Source organism: Amblyraja radiata, chromosome 10, assembly GCF_010909765.2.
Source record: "Amblyraja radiata isolate CabotCenter1 chromosome 10, sAmbRad1.1.pri, whole genome shotgun sequence".
In the NCBI taxonomy this organism is placed as follows: Eukaryota; Metazoa; Chordata; class Chondrichthyes; order Rajiformes; family Rajidae; genus Amblyraja; species Amblyraja radiata.
In genome coordinates, this window is record NC_045965.1 from 39970252 (window position 1) to 39993649 (window position 23398).

The 23398-nt window shown below is 39.2% G+C and overlaps 1 protein-coding gene across 3 annotated transcripts in view; it reads right to left on the bottom strand.

The window, feature by feature from the left end:
• Positions 1 to 4480: 4480 nt before the first annotated feature.
• Positions 4481 to 23398, bottom strand: part of tut4 (terminal uridylyl transferase 4) — a 79764-nt gene continuing 60846 nt past the window's right edge. For all 3 annotated transcript variants that reach the window (XM_033028619.1, XM_033028621.1, XM_033028618.1), the window contains exons 23-31: positions 21491 to 21668; positions 12987 to 13034; positions 12813 to 12895; positions 10982 to 11097; positions 9975 to 10135; positions 8271 to 8389; positions 7320 to 7827; positions 5932 to 6099; positions 4481 to 4989 (exon numbers count right to left, since the gene is read on the bottom strand). In XM_033028619.1, coding sequence (XP_032884510.1) covers positions 4907 to 4989; positions 5932 to 6099; positions 7320 to 7827; positions 8271 to 8389; positions 9975 to 10135; positions 10982 to 11097; positions 12813 to 12895; positions 12987 to 13034; positions 21491 to 21668 — 1464 coding nt within the window. In that variant the 3' untranslated portion in view covers positions 4481 to 4906. The remainder of the gene's footprint in view (positions 4990 to 5931; positions 6100 to 7319; positions 7828 to 8270; positions 8390 to 9974; positions 10136 to 10981; positions 11098 to 12812; positions 12896 to 12986; positions 13035 to 21490; positions 21669 to 23398) is intronic.

Genomic DNA, 23398 nt, shown 5'->3' on the forward strand with positions numbered 1-23398 from the left:
TTGGTTTATCTTAAACCATACCGAGTCTTTGCTGCCATTCATCGACAGTGCTCAATGACCAGTGTTCCATTTCCTCCAAAATCTCATCCTGCATAGTCCCCTTCAAAATCTTCATCATACATCATTCAGCCTCACAGCCCATTGAGTTCCCTGTATTCTGATATTTGGATCAAGCTATGTATTTTTTTCCATTTCATCTTAGCTGCGAAGGCCCTTCTCCAATCTGATCCTACTTTAATGACTCCCTGCCATGATAGCCAAGTATTCTGTCAATCTGAATAGATATCACATTTCTGAAATAACCCTTGGGGTATGAGTTACAAAAGGAACCTAGGATTGGGTATACCTGAAAATAATTCAAGAATATTATCTTTATGTGGCTCAGAGTGAATTAGAGTACACAGTTTATGGCACACAGTTCATAATGCGTGTTTTATGTTATGGTGTAAAATTTTTGTAAACCATTTTTAGTGTTGATCACATATTTCAAGCAGTGGATGTAGTAATGTCAATCATTTAAATATCTTACAGTTTAAATTAATGTTATACCGTTGAAACTTTTTTAATATGTAGTTGTCTTCAAGTAGTATTTTGTTTCAACTACCTTGATAGGCAGAAATACTAAGAATTATTTAGTACTGCAGGAGCATGTAGTCACATAATGAGAGTGGCATTTGAGATGTAAAAAATGTGTATTGGAAGTGTGAAGGTGGAAAATGGCACGTCACATTTATTGTCATATATATACAGGTACAATAAATATCTTGCTTGTCGCAGCATCACAAGCATATAAATTTGGACAACATGAAAGCATAAATGATACATAAATTCTCTAGATAGTGGAAATATTGTGCAAAACATAATAGAAAACCAACCTATGGTAGTGATAGAGGTGGTCCATAGTGTTCCATTGCCAAGGTATTATTGGGATTGTTTGTGCAAGCCGGTTCAAAAGGTAAAGGTTTGTGGGAAGTAGCTGTTCCTGATCCTGTTGATGTAGGCGTTCAGGCTTTTGTACCTCCTGTCCAATAATAGCATTGAGAAAGGGATTGGGCCGAAAGGGAGAGAATCTTGATGAAAGATACCGCTGCTTTGAGACAAGACCTTCGTAAATGCTTTCGATGGTGGGAAGGGTAGTGCCTGTGATGGATCGGACTGAGTTCACCAAGTTACAGCCTCATGCATTTCTCTGGAATTGTACCACGTTGTGTTCCAAAGAGCCAGGATACTTTCTACAATGCATCTGTGGAAGTTTATTTGGTGACATGCCAAATAACTTTAAAATGTTAAGTAAGTAGAGGTGCTGTGGGAGTAATGTGTGTCAGATGCAAGGTGTACCAGTATTAGGTTATTTATGATTCAGATTGGAGCTATTTTCAGTAAAATTTAAATGATGTGTATAAACTGGACAAAATTGCACAAATTTAAAATAATAGGAAAGTTTTAAGAACATTCTTCAAGTAGTAATCAGTTCTTGGAAAATATTTCTATGAAGATTAGAAGGGTAGAGGCCCTGGAATTATTTAGAAAGTGATTAGCTGCAACAATATCTGAATTATGTTAGATTGCAAACCTTGCTCTACAATGATCTTGAGAAGTAGTATAAATAAAGTAAACTTTATATTATGACAGAACACAGTAAAGGATTTTCTTAGCATTAGGATTTTGAGCGAGGGTGAAAAGTAATTGTAGCAGGAATGGATAAAATGTGGCAATGGAGAATGGAATATGATGGTAAACAAAAGATTCTACAAAGTATCATATTTTCCCTCTGGCCACATCCCCATCATACAGATATTGTACTTCATTCTATGTGCATCTTAAATATGCAGCTGAAGAATCCACTTGATATTCCAATTTCTACTTGAAAGACTGATATTGATATGGGTAGTCCAACTTGAAGAGGGACCATATTGGACCTGTACTGGGAATAAGCCTGGCCCAGTGATTGTTTCAGTGGAAAGATTATTTTGGATAGAGTGATCACATCTTCATAAGTTTTAACATGGTTTTGAATAAAGTCTGGAACTTGGAAGGTATTAAACTAGGGAGGGCGGATTACAGCATTAATAGACAGTAGCCAGGGAAATGCTATTGGGTGAATCCGTATCTGATGTGTGAAAGTACACAAAGCAAGTCAGGCATCATCTCTGGAGAATATGAATAGGTGACGTTTTGGGTCGAGACACCTTCAGACTGATTGGGGGAGAAATTGCCAAGCCATTGCCTAACATTGGAGAATTCAATGTTCATATTCTACCCAAGCGGAATATGAGGTGCTGTTCCTCCAGTTTGTGTGTGGGCTCACTCTGGCAATGGAGGGACCCAGGACAGAAATGTCAGTAAGGGAAGGGGAATTAAAATGGTGAACAAGTGACCAAAAGCATGTGTTCAGTGAAATGACCGCCCTGAGTCTATGGTCTCATTGTAGATGAGGTTAGAGGAGGTGCACATAATATGTCTCATCTGGAAAGACTGCTGGGGTCCCTGGATCGATGCGAGGGAGGAGGTATAGAGACAGGTGTTACATCTACTGTGGTTGCAAGGGAAAGTACCTGGGGAGGGGGTAGTTTGGTTGGGAACAGATGAATGATCAAGGAATTGTGGATGGAGTGGTCACTAGAAAGTGGTGGAGATGGGAAGATGTGACAAGGTAGGATCATCTTTGAGGTGATGGAAATATCGGGATGATGTGTTGGATGCGGAGACTGGTGGGGTGAAAGGTGAGGATCAGGGGAACTGTATCCTTCCGTGAGGAGCAAGAGTAGAACTAGGGAACACAGAAGTAATGTGGGTGAGGGATCCTTCAATGACAGAAGGGGGTGAGACATTGTTATGAGTTGTTTAAAGACCAGGTGATCAGAGTTCAAGACCAGCAAGTTCCAGTAAGGAGAAACGATAAGTGAATCTTGGATGACCAAAGAGAATAAAGAATTAGATTAGTTCAAAAAGAGATGAAGCGTATGTGGAGGTGCAGACAGGGCTTGTGAGGAAAATAAAGCAAGAGGAAAGAACTCAAGCATTCAATTAGAATATCCAAAAAGGATAATGAAATGTCATTGGCGAGTTGGATTAAAGAACAAAAACTTTTTAAATGTACATTTAAAAACAAGAGGATAACCAGTGAGAAGGTAGGACTGTTCAAAGAAACAGGAGGGAACATGCTTGGAATAGAGTATGTAGTATCTGTATCGAACAAGTATTTTGCACCTGTGTTCACTAATGAGAAGAATGTGGACGACAGAGAGATCAGTGGGGGGGGGGGGGGGGATAGTAACATGCAAAGGCAGTTTGAGATCACAAAAAAAGTGGTGTTGGGGTTGTTGAAGACCATTATGGTGGATAAATTCTCAAGGGCCTCATTGAATGTATCCCAAGTTACTGAGAGGCAAAACAGATTGCAGGGATCTTGATGAAGATTCTTAGCTTCTCAGGCCATAGGCGAGGTCCTGGAGGACTGGAGAGTTCAGGCTGGAGATCTGTGAGCAGTAGAGTCCTGCAGGAATCTGTGCTGGGCCCTCTGTTTGTGATACAGATAAATGACTTGGACATAAATGTATATGGTTTAGCTAGTAAGTTTGCAGACAACACAAAATGGGTGGAGTTGCGGACAATAAGCAGGGCTGTCAAAGTATACAGCGGGGTATCGATCAGCTACAGGTATGGGTGGAAAAATGGCAGAGGGAATTTTATCCAAGCAAATGAGATGTTGCACTTTAGGAGGTCGAATGTATGAGGAATGTATACACTGAAGGTTATATAACCTTTGGTATCCAAAGGTTATTTTTATATCAAAGCAGAATTGATGTACAGAGAGATATTTGGCGCCATGACTATAGCTCACTGAAAGCAACACAAGTAGATAGAGTGGTAAAGAAGGTGCATGGTATGCTTGCCTTCATCGGTTGAGGCACTATAAAAATCAGGAGGTCATGTTGCAGCTTTATATTACTTTGCTTAGGCCGCATTTGGAGCATTATGTGCTGATGGAAAATGGAGGAGGACTGGCCAATTTTTGTGCCTTCCACCACAGTGATGATTGCTGTGGTGGATGTTTGTGTTAAATTTTTATCGTGTATTGTGTGTCCTTTCTCATTGTACCGCTGCTGACAAATTCATTTAACTTGCACTTTATGTGCAATGTGACAAATAAAACTGATTGTATTGTATTGTTCTGGTCACCTCATTACAGAAAGGATGAGCAGGCTTGGGAGACGGAGCAGAAGTTTGCCAGAATGCTGTCTGTATTAGAGGGTATTAACTAATATCTAATGGCATTGAGGGAGGTAAAGGCAGATACGATTGTGGAATTGAAGAGGCTTTTGGATAGGCTTGTGGATATGCAGGAATGGAGGGATAGGGATCATGTATAGGTAGAGGAGATTAGTTTAACTTGGCATCATGTTCAGCATGGACATGGTAAGCCTAAGGATCTGTTCCTGTGCTGATCTGTTCTATGAAATAACTATGTAATACAGAATTATTAAAAAGCTACAGTTTATTTTTTAAAAGGCTTTTGGCACTATATACTTCTGTTCTGAACACAGCTGACCATCTTTAAACCATATTTTCTTTTTTTAAGAACCATATACAAAGTCTGAGGCAGCCAAAGTATGCATACAACAGAGAAAATAAATCCAGTTTTTTTTTTAAAAAAGCTTTTTTTTACATTTGCATCAAACAAAAAATGATTTTACCCCACCTTCAAAAATGGGAGGCATTAAAATAGATGTGATCTGTATCATAAATCACATTTTGGTGCATTGCAACAAAAAACTATTAAAAATTACAATCAAGTTTCGTCTATATACAAATCATACAGTTTAAAAACAATCTTAAAATAATTTTGTTCTTTCCCTTCCCAGATAAGATCTGTAACTGTATATTATGTGGATTTCCACTTAAGTCACTTCTTTTGCTGAATGTAGTTCATCCGTATTCTTCCTTGCTGCATGATTGGAAAACGCTGGTTATTGTGGATTGTAGAACCTGCCAAAGTAGGCACATATATAGGTTTTACAGGAAAATGTACATCTACTTTATAAGAATGTAATGTTAAGTTTATGATGGACTTGAAAAAATTACGACATTAATGACAATACCACATTCACAAATTCCACATAAATATGACTACTACAATATTCAGTCCTATCAAACACAAGCTGCTCTGCATACAGAAAGAAGCCCCCTTCAACTAACCCGGAGGTGGACAACAAACCTACTTTACCATTTACAGTATATATAGTTAGGTGTTGATCTTACTCGTCATTAATTCTATCAATCATAATGTACATACAATAATCTGTATGCTTTCAAAGAAAATCTTGATCAATTGGAATAAGAGAGGAAGAGTGGGGACCAATGAGTTTAAAGATTATCTTCTCTATTGCATTTCTCTCAAAAAATCTGCCACACAAAACCAAGGGATCCTAATGTGTATCATTTAATGTAAAATGTGCATTATATGGGGTGGAAGATGACTAAAATTCTCTTGGGAACTACTTGTTTCAAAATCTTTTATAATACGGCACATTGGCTCAGCAGTAGAGTTCTGCCTTACAGCGCTTGCAGCGCCTGAGACCCGGGTTCGATCCCGAATACGGGCGCTGTCTGTACGGAGTTTGTATGTTCTCCCCGTGACCACGTGGGTTTTCTCCGAGATCTTCCATTTCCTCCCACACTCCAAAGACCTGTTATTGTAGGTTAATTGGCTTGGTGTATGTGTAAATTGTCCCTAGTGTGCGTAGGATAGTGTTAATGTGCGGGGGATCACTGGTCGGTACGGACTCGGTGCGCTGAAAGGTTTTTTTTCCCGCGCTATATCTCTAAACTAAACTAAAACTACTATTGGGAATACAAACAAGCTAAGAAGCCATATTCCTATATTTAGCAATACTTAAACAAATCAGAGTGGTTTGTTGTCATTGGTACCTTGAGAGTAGTAGGATTTGTTCTGCTGAGGATAGTTCGTATTTCCCTGCTGAATGAAGTTTTGAGGCATTCTGTAAGGCCACGGTGCTTGAAAATGAGGAACAGAATGATGCTCCCAAGATATGGGTGGTGGATTTAGTTTTGCAAATTGCCCCTGAAACCTTTGATCTGTGATTCCATGAAGGAAAAAAAATTCACAAGTTTGTTTTAAGACATAATTGCTTAAAATGAACATTATGGAACTATGTCCATGCATTTTCTGTCACCTTCTCAAACTCATGTATATGTGTTTTCCTTTATTATTTCTTCTGCAATATCCTGTTTTATTCTCACATAAGGTAACATTCAAATCTTTTGCTGCCTGATATACTTACTTCATCAACTTAATACTTAAAAACAATGTCAGAAGTACAAGCAAATTACATGTTGTACTAAAGGTAGTAAATCTAAAATAGCGTAGTGTTTAATAATACTTTTATAACCAATGAGCCAAAGGTTCTTATCGATAATTGATTTAAAATTATAAAGTTAACTAGGGATAATTTTACAAAAATGCAAAATTATAAGCTCAATTACCCTCCAAAGCAGGCCAGAATAATTACTTTTTGTTTTTATTGGAGCCATATTTGCACATATAATAATTATTCAAGTGAAATACTTCTGCTGGAAGCATTTAAAATAGTGAAGTTTAAAAACAAAGTTTTACGATTGGACATAAGCGTTTCAATTGGTTTAATTTTCTTCCGAAATCAAAAGGTATTTGTGTAATTCATATTGTAATTTTATGACTTGCAAAATGCTGCCCACAGTAATAAATTATACGGGAAATATTTTGCTGGTCTGGCTCTATCATTTTCATATAAGAGCCATTTGGAAATTGAAGCTTTTCTCAACTGCATGATAAACATTTAGTACATTGTTTTTATGCTTCCGTCATCTTTTGAGCACAAATTCATGCTGGTGTAGGATTTTGCAGGACCCAGCAGCTTTACAATGGCATGACACACGTGTGCTCACAATCTGAGACTCTGCATGCCATCCAGTGGTGATGGATTGGGGGATGAGCAGCTAACTCTGGAGGGTAACTGTAGCATGCCAATTTTTGCCCTAACAAATCTAGTACAGAGTGGACATCGTGTGGTCACCCTGTAGTGGGGTCTTTATCATCAGAGCAGTGCCACCATAGATTATCAACAGTTGCAAAGCTCATTTATAATTACATCTGCTAATTTTGCTCGTATACATTTTTGCTAAAAAAATATTATATATAAGAAAATACACATGCTATTAAAATGTTGAACTATAAATGTAAAATTAATCATGTCCATTACAGAGCACATTTGAAGAATAATAGCTACACATTAATATAATGAGAAAAAGAAATATACCTGAAGCTCCCAGAGTGCCATTTCCCACTAGTGTGCTGCGAGTCATGTGATTGTGCCACTGTCCATCGTGAGGAGTGTTGGAGATACCCATAGGCCTGGCAGCAGGCTGAGCAAAGATGATACTAGGATCATTGAGATTCATACTGTTGGGATTAGCTGTGTTGCTGCTAGACCGTATAGGAAAAGGCATGTTGGGATGGTTACCAGATGCAGAGTGAAGGGCAGCAGGCCACGAATTAGTGGGCATTTGCACCTGGTGCTGTGATCTGCGTGACTGAATTAAGTTGAGTCCGTGCAGATTGGAATACTGACCTGGATGATGTTGAGTGTATGGAAACAGGGGCAATTGAACCTGACGGGTTGGTTGAGCAAGTGTCTGTAGAAGTTTATTCTGAGAACCAGCCTGTTGGGTCTGTGGATGCGAAACAGAAGCTATTTGAGATGAATTTGGTGTTAATTGCTGATGCGTAGTTTGAGGAGAATAAGGAGGCATCTGATGTGGTTCTGACTGAAAATTAGAAACAAAAAAGCAATGAGACAAACTATTGCTTAGGTAAATGGATTTCCAGTTTCTAACATTCTTTCACTAAACCATGTTTTAAGAGGCGAGGAAATAAATTACAAAATATTGTGTGTGGGAAAGGAAGGCAAAGTGAAAATAGTTCTAAAATGATTTCTCTGATATACCGTTTTCCAATACAAATATGTCACTTAAACTGTTTAGCTCTAAATATAAAAATTTTGCTTATCTCGTACACTGTTCATTTTCAAATTATGCTGTTAAACTCAATTCAGTTACAACCAGGGGTTTCTCCAGGGTAGTAAATTAAAAAAAAATGATTCAGGGACAAATTAGTACACATGCCAATTTCAACATTAGGGTCTTCAATGCTGGAGGAAACCCTGTGCAACTGCAGTACATGATGCAGGAACCAAAAACAAAAGACTTACACTTTCTGAAGATGGCCTGGTATGTTGTGGATAATCCTGATGATGTTCTGAATGTGACACTAAAGGCTGGGAAGTTGCTACTGTCTGTATATTGGTCAGATTCCGTGTAGCCTGAGGTACTGCAAAAAAAAAAGATCTTTGAAATTCCAAACAAATATGTAATATTGAATATTGTTTTACATTAATGCATTACTAATCAATTAATCAAGCAATTAATTAATTAATTAATTAGTCCGTTGATCTTTTAGTCGCTTCTGCTTGTCACATATAGTAGCAATGTTACAAAATTTTGAGATTTAAAAAATCAAGTCTGTAATTTATCCCATCAGATAAAGCATAAAAATAAGTTTAATTTGACACCTAATTCACTTTCATGTCTCAAGTATTTAAAAAGTTATGGCCATTTTCATACTCGGAAATGAGCATCTTGTTCCCTATTGATTTTCTATGGACATAACAAAAAAGCTGTGATCGTGAACAGTCAAAAGCCCATAACTTTCTTAAAAATTAAGAGAACTGAATGAAATTTTCAGTTATCATAGATTGAAGCATTCTGAAACAAATATAAAATAATCTTACTTGGATGACCTGAAATTAAAGCATATAATTAGTCAGTTACCCAATTGTAGCTAATTTCAGACTTCAATTACTAGATCTAAACATCTATCCATTTCTTAATAAATGATTAACATTTTTAAATAGCCTAAATGTCCAAATAATATTCACAAATAATTCACAATAAAACATGATTTTAAAATCTCATTTACATTAATTTATAGACCAAATGGAAGGAATTTAGTGTTCAATTGCTGTAAATAAATGCCCATTTAAATCAGCTTTCCAGTGGGTCCCTGTGGAACGCGCTGGTTTAGAACGTTCACATTGCGGTAGATTTGTGCCCCAAATGCCCAGAAAAATACTGCGGGATATAATGGGCCCAAAATGAGCTACTCGCAATATTAAACTTTGTATAAAGGGATCTTTAGAAGCCCTTTTTAATGTAAAAATAAGCTACATACCTTCTGTGGTTTGCTCTATGGGACCCTGCGGTTGCTGGCGGTCGCGGGTTTAGAGATTGATTTTTAAACTACTATAACTATTATACGAGGCATTTAAAACTAATAATAGCTTTTGCGACGGGGTCTTCCAGCGATTTTTCGTTAATGATTAACTAGGCTGAACATCTTCGATTTGAACAGCCTAGAGAAAATCGCGTTTTAAACCCGCCCCCCTCTAAACGGCGCCAAAATCGCGCACACCCGCAGCGGCAGATTTTCAACGACGCTTCAGGTAGGCTTTGCAACATACCTACATATAGCTAGACAATCCTATCTGAAATCTGAGTAATTTCTTTGAACTCATCTCCACTGCTTAGTATCTACTTTCTACGTAATCACCTGGGGAGTTTATTTTATGGGATATATGGAGATTGTCTTTTCTTTTGAATTTTCTTAGAAGGCTAGGAAGCTCCCTGGGGTGACTAGTTCATTGATGTTTTTGTGCATCTAGAAGAACAGATGCTTTTCATGTTCCTCAATAACATCATTACAACTGGGCAAAAACCTGCTTTCTCTGTATCATCAAACTATATCAATGAAAATGTATTAAAAAAAATATTTTACACCAAATGTTTTGAAAGAACAACTAATTTACTCAAGAACAGAGATATTGAATTAATACATCACTTCCCAACATTCTCATTACCTGACACCGTGTTGTTCCGTGTTCGGGATGTTCTGAATTCTGGGCAATCCCTTCTCATGTGGCCAGTGTCACCACAGATAAAGCATCGCTTTTCTCTTAGTTCTTTTTCTTCTTCCTTTGAATCCTTCTCTTCCTCTTTCTCATTTTCTTTCTTCTTCATTCTTAAAATAACAGTAATTATCTCAATTCTTTATTGGAAAATTGTAACAAGCAAGGATAGAATTATGATGTCCAGTTTTGGCTGATGTTATTGATAGTGTTTTTAATATAAAGGGCATTTAAAAGCATGGTATTCCAGGTTACTGTTATTTTTTTGAGTACATACATCTTTCGATTTAACGTATCTTATTTAATTAGTTTGAGATGCAGAGTACGATGGAGGGGGGAGGTTAGGTTGCTACAGTAAATTACCCTCATATAGGTAAATGGTAGGAAGGATCGTCTTGGGGCATTAATAGAGATGTGACAGAGTTATTTAAAGAAAATGTGAGGGGAAACAGGATGGATGGAACTGCTCTAAGAGCTGGCACAGACTCGATGAGCCACCATGGTCTTTTTTGTTACAAGGAAATATGAAATGAGTCGGGTGACTACAATTACAGTGAATGTAGTGCCTGGTGTGGAGAAATATACTATCCTGATCCCAGATGGGAGAATAGGCGAGAGCAGATGCACAGGGAAATGCAACAGACATGGTTGAATGGAGACACCAGAGACTGCAGATGCTGGAATCTGCAGCAACACACAATCTGCTGAGGATCTCAGTGGGTTGAGCATCACTGTTGTAGAGGAAAGGAATAATCACTATTTTGGTTCAAAACCCTACATTAGAGGGACAGAATGGCATCAGAACATAGTTGAATGCCTTACCAAACATGATGCGTGAAGGACTATGAATGAAAGATGAGCAAGTTATGCAAGGGCTTGAAGAGAGTACTGTCAGAACAAAAATGCAAATGAAGAAACTGGGAGCATGGATTTCCATATAAATGCAAATTCGTGGTTACCTCCTCCTTTTTGGACAATCTTTCATGTAATGTCCAATTTTCCCACAGATACGACAACACCTGTCATTTGGCGCCAACTCCCCATCAGTCAGGATTTTTGAATCAAAAAAGTAATCCTAACAACAAATACCATAATATGGGTTATGGATCAATTGATCATGGATATAAAGTTAATTGTTGAAAAAGTAAATTCTTTCAGTGTTAACTCACACACAATCCAAAGGGTTGAACAATATAATCTAAAGTTTAAAACAGAATTTAAACAAACATCAATCGCTATACATTTTACTTTGTTTTTCGTTTGTAGTTTTGTGACTTCTCCACCATTTTCACTGTCAAAATGTCATTAATTTTTTTTCATTTTTATCTTACATGCTTTTCAGCCAACTAGATTTTCCAATTCTTGAAGCGTGCCTCCAATTGGCAAATCACATTCTTGTACTCTTTCGTCACCTTTCACTCTATGTAGAACCGCTTCAGTTCTCTTGCCTTTCTTATAATGCTCTTTCCTTCTTTCTTTCGTAATATAGTTCAGTCTCGATCTCAATAGCTCTTATTCCCTCTCCAAATAATCTCAGATCAAATTACTTTATAGTCATGTACACCAGGATGCAATGAAATTCCTTGTTTGCATGAAGTTCACAGACTAAATAGTAGACACACAGTAATGATAAATACAAAAAAATAAATACAATGACAAACACAAACAATAGAGTGGTGCAAGATTAGTACAATCTTAAGTAATGCAAAACAAACCCCCCAAATAAGATAGTTAGTAGGACGTGGCAGCACCTTCGGGAAGGGGGTGTGAAAGTGGTGATTGGTTCAGGAGTCTGGATAGCAGTGGGGAAGAAGCTGCTCAACATTGATCTAATTAATTAAACTAACATTAATCATGATTATACATCCCCTCTCCATACAACTCGCTCTTTCAATAATTTGTTTCTTTTCTATATCAGTATCTGTAATTTCCCAGACAGCACATTACCGATTCAAAAAGCAGGTCATGCCTTTGATCATCTGGAATAACTTCCACCTCCTGACAGTCTATTATAAGATGGTTTCCATAATCTTTGCCAAAATTGCAAACTGGGATAGCTAACTGTGAGAAAAATACCCTGAACCGGACTATGAAACAACTGTATACTACAATACAAACTGGTCATGCTATATTTGTAGGAATTTGGCATTTCAAATATAGATCATCATTATTCAGTTCTCACTTGCCAAATAAAACCTTACAAACAGTATTGACAATATATGTTGGAACATAGATACCATTTCGAATGGTTGTATTGGATAACAATTCTGACTGAATTATAGAATTTACAACATACAAATAGGCCATTAACTCAAACAAGCATTTTCAAACACCAAATCTAATTCACATTTTTTCCCACTACTTTTCACTCTCATGCACCTACCTTTTAAAGGCATTTATGCTTTCCTCCCCAATTAATCTATGTGAAGGCAAGTTGCACATTCTAACCACTCAATGTGAAAGACTTTGGTCTGAAGTCTTTATTCGTGGCAAACTTAGATTCCAGGCCCCTAGTTTGGGATCTCGCTACCTGCAAATATTTTCTCCATATTTATCCAATCAAGCTCTTTAATAATAATTAAAACCCTAAATCAGGATCACCTCAGCCGTCTCATAATGAAATCACCTCTCAATTGATTCAGATGAACACAATAAAATAGATAGAACTTAATATGAATTTGTCACATTATAAAATACATATTTACACTGCAAAGTGCAGCTTCTGGCAACTATTTCAGAAATGAGGAAAGGATTAAAAATGCATCAGAATTATAATAATTATATACATACTGTTTCCAAGCCAGGATGTGGATATACAGGTGTACCAAATAATTTGCGTCCATTTATAAAAGCTTTCATTATAAAGTTAGTCACTGCAAGACAAATAATTATCTGCATTAGAGCCACATCTATGTTTTTTTTATGCAAAAAAACTTGCGAAAGCTTAACTGAAAGAGGACTTACTTTTCCTTGAGACTCCAGCACCAAGATTGTGATTCAAGTCAAAAGGATCTAGAAAATAAGGTCCAACATCATTTAATCTTGTTAAGGGCTTAAACTGCCATTAACCTCGTTCATTCATTTTGACATCACAGAATTATTAGAAATAATAATGATCTTACAATAATGCCGAGTACAGATTTAAATTTCAAAATGTCAACATATTCCAACAGTTTTACAATGATTTTTTTTATTTCATCATTTTGAATTCCTTCCAGTAAGCAATGCACAATGTGACTGTCTGTAGATTAGTTGATTATAAACAAATTAAAATTGTTTTTTAATCTATAATGGTGACATGGAAAATTATATGCTAGTAGGAAATAGTCACTCCCCGATTTATTGTAAGGGTTACGTTCCCTTACATTTCTCGTAGGTCTGATTTGACGCAATTTAAAAACTGCAGTTGTGTGTTAAGTGCTGGAGTAACTCAGCAGGTCAGGCAACATCTCTGGAGAGCATTGATAGGTGACATTTCGAGTCAGAACCCTTCTTCAGACTGATTCAGACTAAGTTACTCCAGCACTTTGTGTTGTTTCACCTTAAAACTAGACTTAATAGACTTGGGGCATTATTTTTGACTTTGCAATATTATTGATTCTTTATTTACGTATTTTATACATACAATACAATACAATACAATTTATTGTCATTTGAGCCTCAGTGAGGCTCAAACGAAATTCTGTTTCCACAGCCATACAAACAAAGACAATTCCTAGACATACATACAATTTAGTTCACACAAACATCCATCACAGTGAACCCACTGTGATGGAAGGCAAAGTCTTTTCTCTCCCCTGTTCTCCATGTCTCTCCCGATGTCGAAGCCCCAGGCGGGCGATGATAAGTCCCACGGCCATTTTAGGCCGTGCCGGGCGATTTACGGCCCCGCTCCCAGTCTAGAAGTCTCGAAGTTGGAGCCCCCGGCGGGCGCTGGAATGTCCCACGGCCATGAAGCCGTGCCGGGCGATGTATGACCCCGCTCCGGGTCGTTCCAACCCCGCGACACGGGCTGGAGAAGTCGCGTTGCGGGAGCTCCGGGAAGCGGTCTCTCTCTCCCCCCGGACCCGTGAGCTCCCGATGTCCCAGTCCAACGGACCTGCGGCTGCGTTGCTGGAGCCTCCGAGCCCCAGGAGTCGAGTCGCAGCAGCGAGTCACCACTGCTCCCCACGCTCCGAGGCCGGCCAGCCCCACGATGGTGAGTAGTCCACAGCTCCACAGTCTCCCGAGTCCCCGGGTCGTTCAGGTTGGAGGCCGCTCCACGGTGCTAGGCCCCAACGACAACGGAGACCCGACAGGGAAAAGGTCGGGTCTCCCAGACAGGGAAGAGATTTTAAACGGTTTCCCCCTTTCCCCCCCCCCTCCCGCCACATATACACATTTAAAACCAGTGTTAAAAAAAAAACAAACACTACATTTAACTAGACAAAAAATAAAAAAAAGACAGACAGGCTGTAGGGGCCGCTGCAACGGGTGAGTCGCGCCGCCAAAACTCAAAAATAGATAGTATGTATATATAATTTTTTGTTGTTTATTATGGGTTTTACAGAGTAACATGTCTACATATCTGTTGTGCTGCTGTAAATAAGAACTTCATTGTTTCATTTTGGGACATGATAATATAACATTTTTGACTTGAAGCACAGTCCATCACACAGAAAAGTAGCAATGTTACAAAATGTTGAGATTTTAAAAATCAAGTCTGCAATTTATCACATCAGATAAAGCATAAAAAGAAGTTTAATTTGACACCTAATTCACTTTCATATCTTCAGTATTAAAAAAGTTATGGCCATTTTCATACTCGGAAATTAGCATCTTGTTCCCTAATGCTTTTCCATTGACTTAACACAAAAGCTGTGATCGAGGACAGTCAAAAACCCATAACTTTCTTAAAAATTAAAAGAACTGAAAGAAATTTTCAGTTATTATATATTGAAGCATTCTGAAACAAATATGAAACAATCTTACTTGGATGACCTGAAATTAAGGCATATTAGTTAGTTACCCATTTTGTAGCTAATTACAAAATTCAATTACTAGATCTAAACATCTATCCATTTCTTAAGAAAAGGTTAATATTTTAAAATATCCTAAGTGTCCAAATAACATTCACACAATAATTCACAATATAACATGATTTTTAAATCTCATTCTCATGAATTTATAGGCCAAATGAAAGGAATTTAGTGTTTAATTCCTGTAAATTAATGGCCATTTAAATCATCTTGCGAGTGGGATTTTGTGGAACGCGATCGATTGGAACGTGCGGTTGCGGTGAATTTAAACCCCATATCGGCAGGAAAAATACTGCCGGTTCGTATGGGACCAAAATCACCGTTTCGCAACGTAAAATGTGGATTAAGGTCATCCTAAGAAGCACGTTTATATGTAAAATAAACGGCTTTCCTTTCGCTGTCCCGTACCTGAAATCCGTCCCCGTTGTCGGCGTTCACGGCATTAGGAACTGCTTTTTAGTTTACTCCAGCGCTGAAATGGTCCAATGATTTTAAAAAATTTCACAGAACGGCAGTCGGAATCTTCAGCGTTAACTAGCTCCCCGAGAAAATATAATCCTGGACAGGCGGTAGAAAACCGCATTTTAACCCCGCCCCCCCCCCAAAGGCGCTAAAGTCGCGCACACGGCCAGTGACAGAACTGCAGCGCCGCTGAAGGTAAGTTTTGTAACATACCTAAGAAAATCCTCCCCACCATTGAAACCATCTACACTTCACACTGCCCTGGGAAAGCAGCCAACATAATGAAGGAGTCTGAAGATGGGTATCAAGCCAAAATGTCACCTATCCATGTTCTCCAGAGATGCTGCCTGACCCGCTGAGTTACTCCAGCACTTTGTGTCTTCAACATACCGAAGGAACTTTTTCATTCTAGTCATTCCCTCTTCTCAGCACCTCCATTGGGCAGAAGATACAGAAGCTTGAAAGCACACACAAGATTCAGGAACAGCTTCTTCTCTTTTATAAACATAGAAAATAGGTGCAGGAGGAGGCCATTCGGCCCTTCGAACCTGCACCGCCATTCATTGTGATCATGGCTGATCGTCCCCTATCAATAACCCGTGCCTGCCTCCTCCCCATATCCCTTGACTCAACTAGCCCCTAGAGCTCTATCTAACTCTCTCTTAAATCCATCCAGTGACTTGGCCTCCACTGCCCTCTGTGGCAGGGAATTCCATAAATTCACAACTCTCTGGGTGAATTTTTTTTTTCTCACCTCAGTCTTAAATGACCTCCCCTTTATTCTAAGACTGTGGCCCCTGGTTCTGGACTCGCCCAACATTGGGAACATTTTTCCTGCATCTAGCTTGTCCAGTCCTTTTATAATTTTATATGTTTCCATAAGATCCCCCTCATCCTTCTAAACTCCAGTGAATGACCTTCTGGAACTGTTTTCCTACAATGCTGAGAACTACATTCTGCATTCCATATCTTTCTCTTCACTCTACCTATTGTACTTGAGCTTGGCTTGATTGTATCTATATACAGTATTATCTGATTTGATTGGATAGCACGCAAACAGAAGCTTTTCACTGTATCTTGGTAACGAGACAATAATACCTAATTCCATTAGAGTGTTTGCACCTTTCTTATATATGATCTTCATCCATATTGCCTCGCTGGACAAACCCTCCAGTGTGACATTCTCTCTGATTAGCATAGAACATTTGTTCTATATTTGTTCTATGTTCCAAGGTCCATTGTTAAACAAAGGTGGCAACAAGTTGAACATAGGAGCAAATGACCAAAGGCTTGTTGAAGGGAAAGGTTTTATGCACATTGGCAGAGACCCAAGTAAGCATTTTTAGAGTTTGGAGCCTCAATGTCTTAATAGGGAACCACTAATAGTGTAATGGCAATTTCAAACCTTTCCATTGTCATTACTACGTAGGCGGGGGGGGGGGGGGGGGGGGGGGGGGGGGGGGGATGGAGAATCTATGTATTTGCAAAGCCTGCTTGGGAAAGTTGCAAGCTGTGAGTCACAGCTCCAAGGAGTCTGGACCCTAGATGGAAGTTGAGGATAAGGTGAGGTGAGGTGAGGTGAGGTACAGATGTCCTTCCTTTTGTTAATATGTATGAGGGTTTTGCAGGAGAGCTGAGCAGGTTTGCAATGCACGATTAGGATTGGTCATAGGATGGGATGTTGAGTATTGTTAATTCTGTTGCAGAGTCTTTGTGCTGTTATCTTGTGATTGGTTAAAGTGTGAAACCTTGTTCAGATTATTTATACTGCCTGGGAAAATGTTTCTTTACTTTGGTTAACTGTCTTCCAACTGGATGGAAGCTGAGGATAAGGTGAGGTCCAGATGTCCTTCCTTTTGTTAATATGTATGAGGGTTTTGCAGAAGAGCAGAGCAGGTTTGCAAATGCATGATTAGAATGAATTAGCCCGCAACGTAACAGAACTTCACGCAATACTCCAAAAGGAAAATATATATTATTTAATCGGTTTGGATGAATCAACTGATACTACTGACTCGGTGCAGGTTTTATACTTCATTCGGGCCATAACAGAAGATTTTCTTTGCTACGAAGAGTTACTCGCTTTGGGCACTCTTACGGATAAAACACGAGGAATAGATTTCTTCAACAACTTTCAAGATAAATGTCGTGAAGTTGGACTGGATTTGGTTAATTTAGTGAGTGTATGTACAGATGGTGCATCTTCCATGACAGTTAAACGTGAAGGGTTTATTGCACAGATAAAAAAGGTATTATCAGATCCAGATGCTCTCATTTCTTTTCATTGTATCTTACATCAGCAAAATCTCTGTGCTAAATCTACTATTTTAATTGCCACTTTGCAACAAGTTATAAGTATTGTTAACTATATTCGTGCAAATGCAACACGGCATCGTCAGTTTCGTAATATGCTAAAGTTGGACGATGAGGCATTCAGTGTGGATTTTCCATATCATTGTAAAGTGCGTTGGCTATCGCAGGGACAGGTGTTAGCAAAATGTTTATCTTCGCGAGAACAGATAGTTAAATTTCATGAAGAACAGAATCAACAATGTGAATTATTGAAAGATTTGTATAGAAATACTGCATTTCCGTGTGATATCATGTGAAAGCAAAATTACTTGAATGTTTTTTTGCAAGATAAAACTAAAGGGCCTATCCCACGAGCATGCGACTTGCATGCGGCAAGCGCGACCAAACCGGAAGCTGGGGCCGCGCGGAGGTAGAGTGATCCCCGTTCAGGGCCGGTCCCACCAGCATGCGCCTGAATGCAGCGAGCGCGACCAAACCAGAAGCGGGGGTGACGTGAGTGAGTGACGTGAAGTTCGAGCGAAGTCCGCGGGAAGTTCGAGCGTGACGTACGGCGTCAAGACGCTGCGTACCGCGTCGAGACACTGCGCACGCCCGTCGAGGCGGTGCATACGGCGTTGAGGGAGCTGCCGGCCGGCAGGCCATTGCCGCGCGGAATTTTTCGAACACGGTCAGTTTTTCGGAGCCCCGTGCGATGTCGGGACCAGCTCCGCACAACTCCATACGGCTCCGGCGATCGAAGTGGGATCGGCCCCGCGAGGCCGTATGGCTCAAGTGACCATGTTAGGTCGCGCTTGCCGCATGGAGTCGCATGCTCATGGGACAGGCCCTTTATATATATTTTGCAAAAAATTCAAGCAATTCGAAAAAAGCTATCTTTTTTCAAAACTCTTTTCCTCAGTTAGCGAAGGTCATTGATGAGCAGGAGGATTCAAGCGAATCATTTGAAGAATACGCAGCTGTTAAAGACATTAATTAAAGAATACAATGAAAGGTTCAATGACTGAGAATCATGACATCACACTCAAATTAGCATTTCAACCTCACCTAGTTGATGTCTCCAAGGCTCCTAAAGAACTACAGATGGAATTGATTGAGCTCTCAGAAGATGACATTTTAAAGCCCTTATTTGACACTAAGAAAGATGTGATTGAAATATGGAAAAATGCAGCAGAATACCCACGTCTTCGGCAACAGGCACGAAAAATGCTTTCTTGCTTTTCAACCATTTATTGCTGCAAATCTATTCTCCTACCTAACCCAAATCAAGATGCCCTTAAGGTCACAAATGACGGATACCCATCTAGAAGATCAGCTGAAACTGTGTACCTCCATGTTACAGCCAAATATTCAAATGCTTTCCCACAAAAAGCAGTCACAACAAAGTCATTAAAAGGTTAGTTAACTTTAGAATTAACAAAATGGTTTCATTTTCTTGAAATTAGTACATAGTAGTTAGATTTTTACAAAATAATGTACATTTTGAAGTATGTCGAATTGAAGTTTCTTGGAAGCGGCCTTATTAGATTACAGCAAACTTAATGCGGCATTCCAACATGAAAAGGTTCTCCACCCCTGCTCCAGTCGATCCTGTGGTTTCGCTAGCCTCATCCGATGTATGTCACGCACATCTACGTATCAAAATCCCACCCCCAAGCGTACAAAATAATTCTGTAAGAAATATTTAGACAAAATAATAAAATATGCTAACAGTAACTACCTTAAGCAAGAATGGCTCCTACAAATAGTAAAGCAAATAAAACTGAAAAGTCGGAATAAGACATGCACAGATATTTAGAAGGACTGAGAACTAGCGGAGGAGAGAAAGGCCATGGAGAAATCTGAAAAGAAAGTGATCGCTTTCAGGAGTGACATTGTTGAACCCTTGGTAAAATTTGATAAGACTTGGGGAAAATTTATTGAACATTTTCATACAACATAATTTGCTCCCTCTTTAACCGTTATAAAAATTATTTTACCTCTATAGGGTGGAATGGACTTGACGACAAACAGGCTTAAATTGTTGAAATTCTCAGTTCAGATTCTGTTTTGCTTTGCTTTTTAAAAAAAAAATTATTTTATTTTTAATTCTTTTATTATTTTTTTTTCTTTAGTTTAGGGGGGTTTTGTTTTTTCCTTTTCTCTTTTTGTCTTTTTATCTGTGTTTTCTTTTTACATTTATAAGTTTCCTTTTAGAGATTTAACTATATTTACATAGAGACTGGGAGGTCTATATTCATTGTGTATTTTGACACTGGACTCATTTTAGGTGATACCTGTTATTAATGTAATCCTGATCCTTATGTATCAATACCATTGTTATGTTTATCATTATTCTTTTTGCTCTGTTTTTTATGTTTTGTTTTTTGGAAAAAAAAAACAATAAAAAGATTTTAAAAGAAAGAAAGTGATCGGAGCAGCATAAATAACAACCTTCAGCAAAAAGAAAGGAGTTAAATAAGTCATATATCACGCAATGTAGGGGAAAGGTAATGAAGCAGCAGCATTCATCTATTCTAATCTGGTCTACAATGAAGAAGAGCCTTGATCCAAAACATTATCCAAAGTTCCTAAATTACTCCAGCATTGTGTGTCTATCTACAATGACACTGACAAGTTGTAAATGGGATTTAAAAGGATAAAACTTTTCACTGCTGCAGCAGGCAGGGGAGGTGCAATTGGATTTTTTTTTAATCCACTGCTGAGGGAGGCAGGGCAGTGCTGGAATCTTACATTTGGGAACGGCTTCAGTTCCATTGGAGGAGACGGGTGCATGGTGGAATATTGGGTTGGGGGATCACACCATTGGGGGAGCAGACCCAACGGGTCTGCACTTGGTCTAGTATACTATTAAAGCTCTGTGCCTGCCGCCTGCCGTCTGGCTGGCTGCCTGTCTGCCTTTTGATTCGTTCCCAATACTCGTAGATGTCCAATCGGAATGGCCGATGCTCGCAGATGTCCAATCGGAATGGCCGATGCTCGCAGATGTCCAATCGGAATCTGCCGGCTGCATTTCTTCCTTTGATTCATTGCCACGCCGAATCCAGACGCTCAATCTCCGACATTTCCATTTCGCTAGAGATTTCGCTTTTCTTTCTAAGTATCCGCTCATTACATTTCGTCGTCTTTAAGTACACGTTTTTAATCAGATCCTTCTCCCCCCCCCCCCCCCACTCACTCATGTTGTCGCATCCTGCTGGCCAGCGACCATACAGGCTGCTGGCGCCCGCATCTCAACCTCAAGAGACGCCATTAAAAAACGGCCTTTCGGGGACGGCTTTACTTCGACGACTACGTCTCCTGTGGGGGCTACGGGTAGGGAACGGCTGCGTTGGGGGATTATACTTTTAAAACTCTGTGTGTGGGGGTGCTTGGTGTGTGTGATGCCGCCCCGCCCCCCCCCCCGCAATCGCACGTTGGGGAAACGGACCCGACTTCGACGACCACGTCGAACCGTGGGGGCTACAGGTAGGGAACGGCTGCATTGGGGGAGCAGACCCAACGGGTCTGCCATTGGTCTAGTAACAATTAAAGCTGTTGTGTATAAGAGTTTGAAATGCACCACCTTGCATTGACCTTTGCCCCAATAGAATACATAAAAATCAGGTCTTTTATTTTGTGACATATTAACTGAAATATATAGCGGACAAATGAATAAATGCATTAAAATTTAAATACCTTCTATGGCAATGCATTTTGAAGTCCATTGCTTTTCAAATGTTGTTAAAAGTTTCTTCTGTCTGATGCTGATTACATATTCCTTGAAATCAAATTCTTCAGTGTAAAATCGCAAAAGGCCTAACCAAAGTTCACCCACTGATTCTTTGTTCTTCCCAAGTTCTGGCAATCTTTTCTTCTACAGCAACCAAAAATATTTAAAAACACAACACAATACTAAAGTTATGATATTAAGGTGTAAAACAAGGCAATTAATCAAAGACCTAGATTTTGCTGGTAGATATTGGAAGTTTATTTAAATACCAATAAATGTAGGACCTTTGCAGACATTCGGAATTTACACAGCCGTAATTGCCAGCACATATTACAATTTGCTCTAATACTGATTCTCCACAAAGTCCAGTCAATATGATCACAGCAGATCTATGCTGGCCTCCTCTTCTGTGCCAGTTTCCCACAGCCATCAATCCTCGATTTTTCAAATATTTATCTAATTCCATTTTCAATATTTTCAATGATCCAGCCAGCAGAGAATTCCAGAAGTTCATTATCTCGGTGAAGACATTTCTTTGCACCTCAGTTTTAAATGACCAGTCCTTTACTTTGTAGCTACAGTGCCGTCCATAATGTTTGGGACAAAAACCCATCATTTATTGTGCCTCTGTACTCCACAATTTGAGATTTGTATTAGAAAAAAATCACATGTGGTTAAAGTGCACATTGTCAGATTTTAATAAAAGCCATTTTTATACATTTTGGTTTCACCATGTAGAAATTACACCAGTGTTTATACATAGTCCCCCCATTTCAGGGCACCATAATGTTTGGGAACCTGGCTTCACAGGTGTTTGTAATTGCTCAAGTGCGTAATAATTGCGTCCTTAATGCAGGTATAAAGGGCCTGTCCAATTTAGGAGATTTTTTGGGCGACTACAGGCAACTGCCGCAAAATTTTCAACGCTGAAAAATATTTGGCAACAGTGGCGACAATTTTTGCTGTCGTAGGTTGACGTAGGTGCTGTCATAGGTTGTCGCCAAGTGCCTTAGGTGAATTCTATTAAAATTAATCCCTGGCAGTCGCCTAAAGTAGGACAGGCCCTGAAGGGGGCTCTCAGCACCTAGTCTTTCCTTCAGTCTTTCCATCACCTTTGGAAACGTTTATTGCTGTTTATCAACATGAGGACCAAAGTTGTGCCAATGAAAGTCAAAGAAGCCATTATGAGACTGAGAAACAAGAACAAAACTGTTAAGATACATCAGCCAAACATTAGGCTTACCAAAATCAACTGTTTGGAACATCATTAAGAAGAGAGCACTGGTGAGCTTATTAATCGCAAAGAGACTGGCGGGCCAAAGAAGACCTCCACAGCTGATGGCAGAAGAATTTTCTCTATAATAAAGAATAATCCCCAAACACCTGTCCTTCAGATCAGAAACACTCTTCAGGAGTCAGGTGTGGATTTGTCAATGACCACTGTCCACAGAATACTTCATGAACAGAAATACAGAGGCTACACTGCAAGATGCAAACCACTGATTAGCCGCAAAAATAGGATGGCCAGGTTACAGTTTGCCAAGAACTACTTAAAAGAGCAACCACAATTCTGGAAAAAGGTCTTGTGGACAGATGAGACGAAGATGAACTTATTTCAGAGTGATGGCAAGAGCAAAGTATGGAGGAGAGAAAGAAGTGCCCAAGATCCAAAGCATACTACCTCATCTGTGAAACATGGTGGTAGGGCCTGGGCATGTATGGCTGCTGAAGGTACTGGCTCACTTATCTTCATTGATGATACAACTGCTGATGGTAGTAGCATAATGAATTCTGAAGTGTATAGACACATCCTATCTGCTCAAGTTCAAACAAATGTCTGAAAACTCATTGGCCGACGGTTCATTCTACAGCAA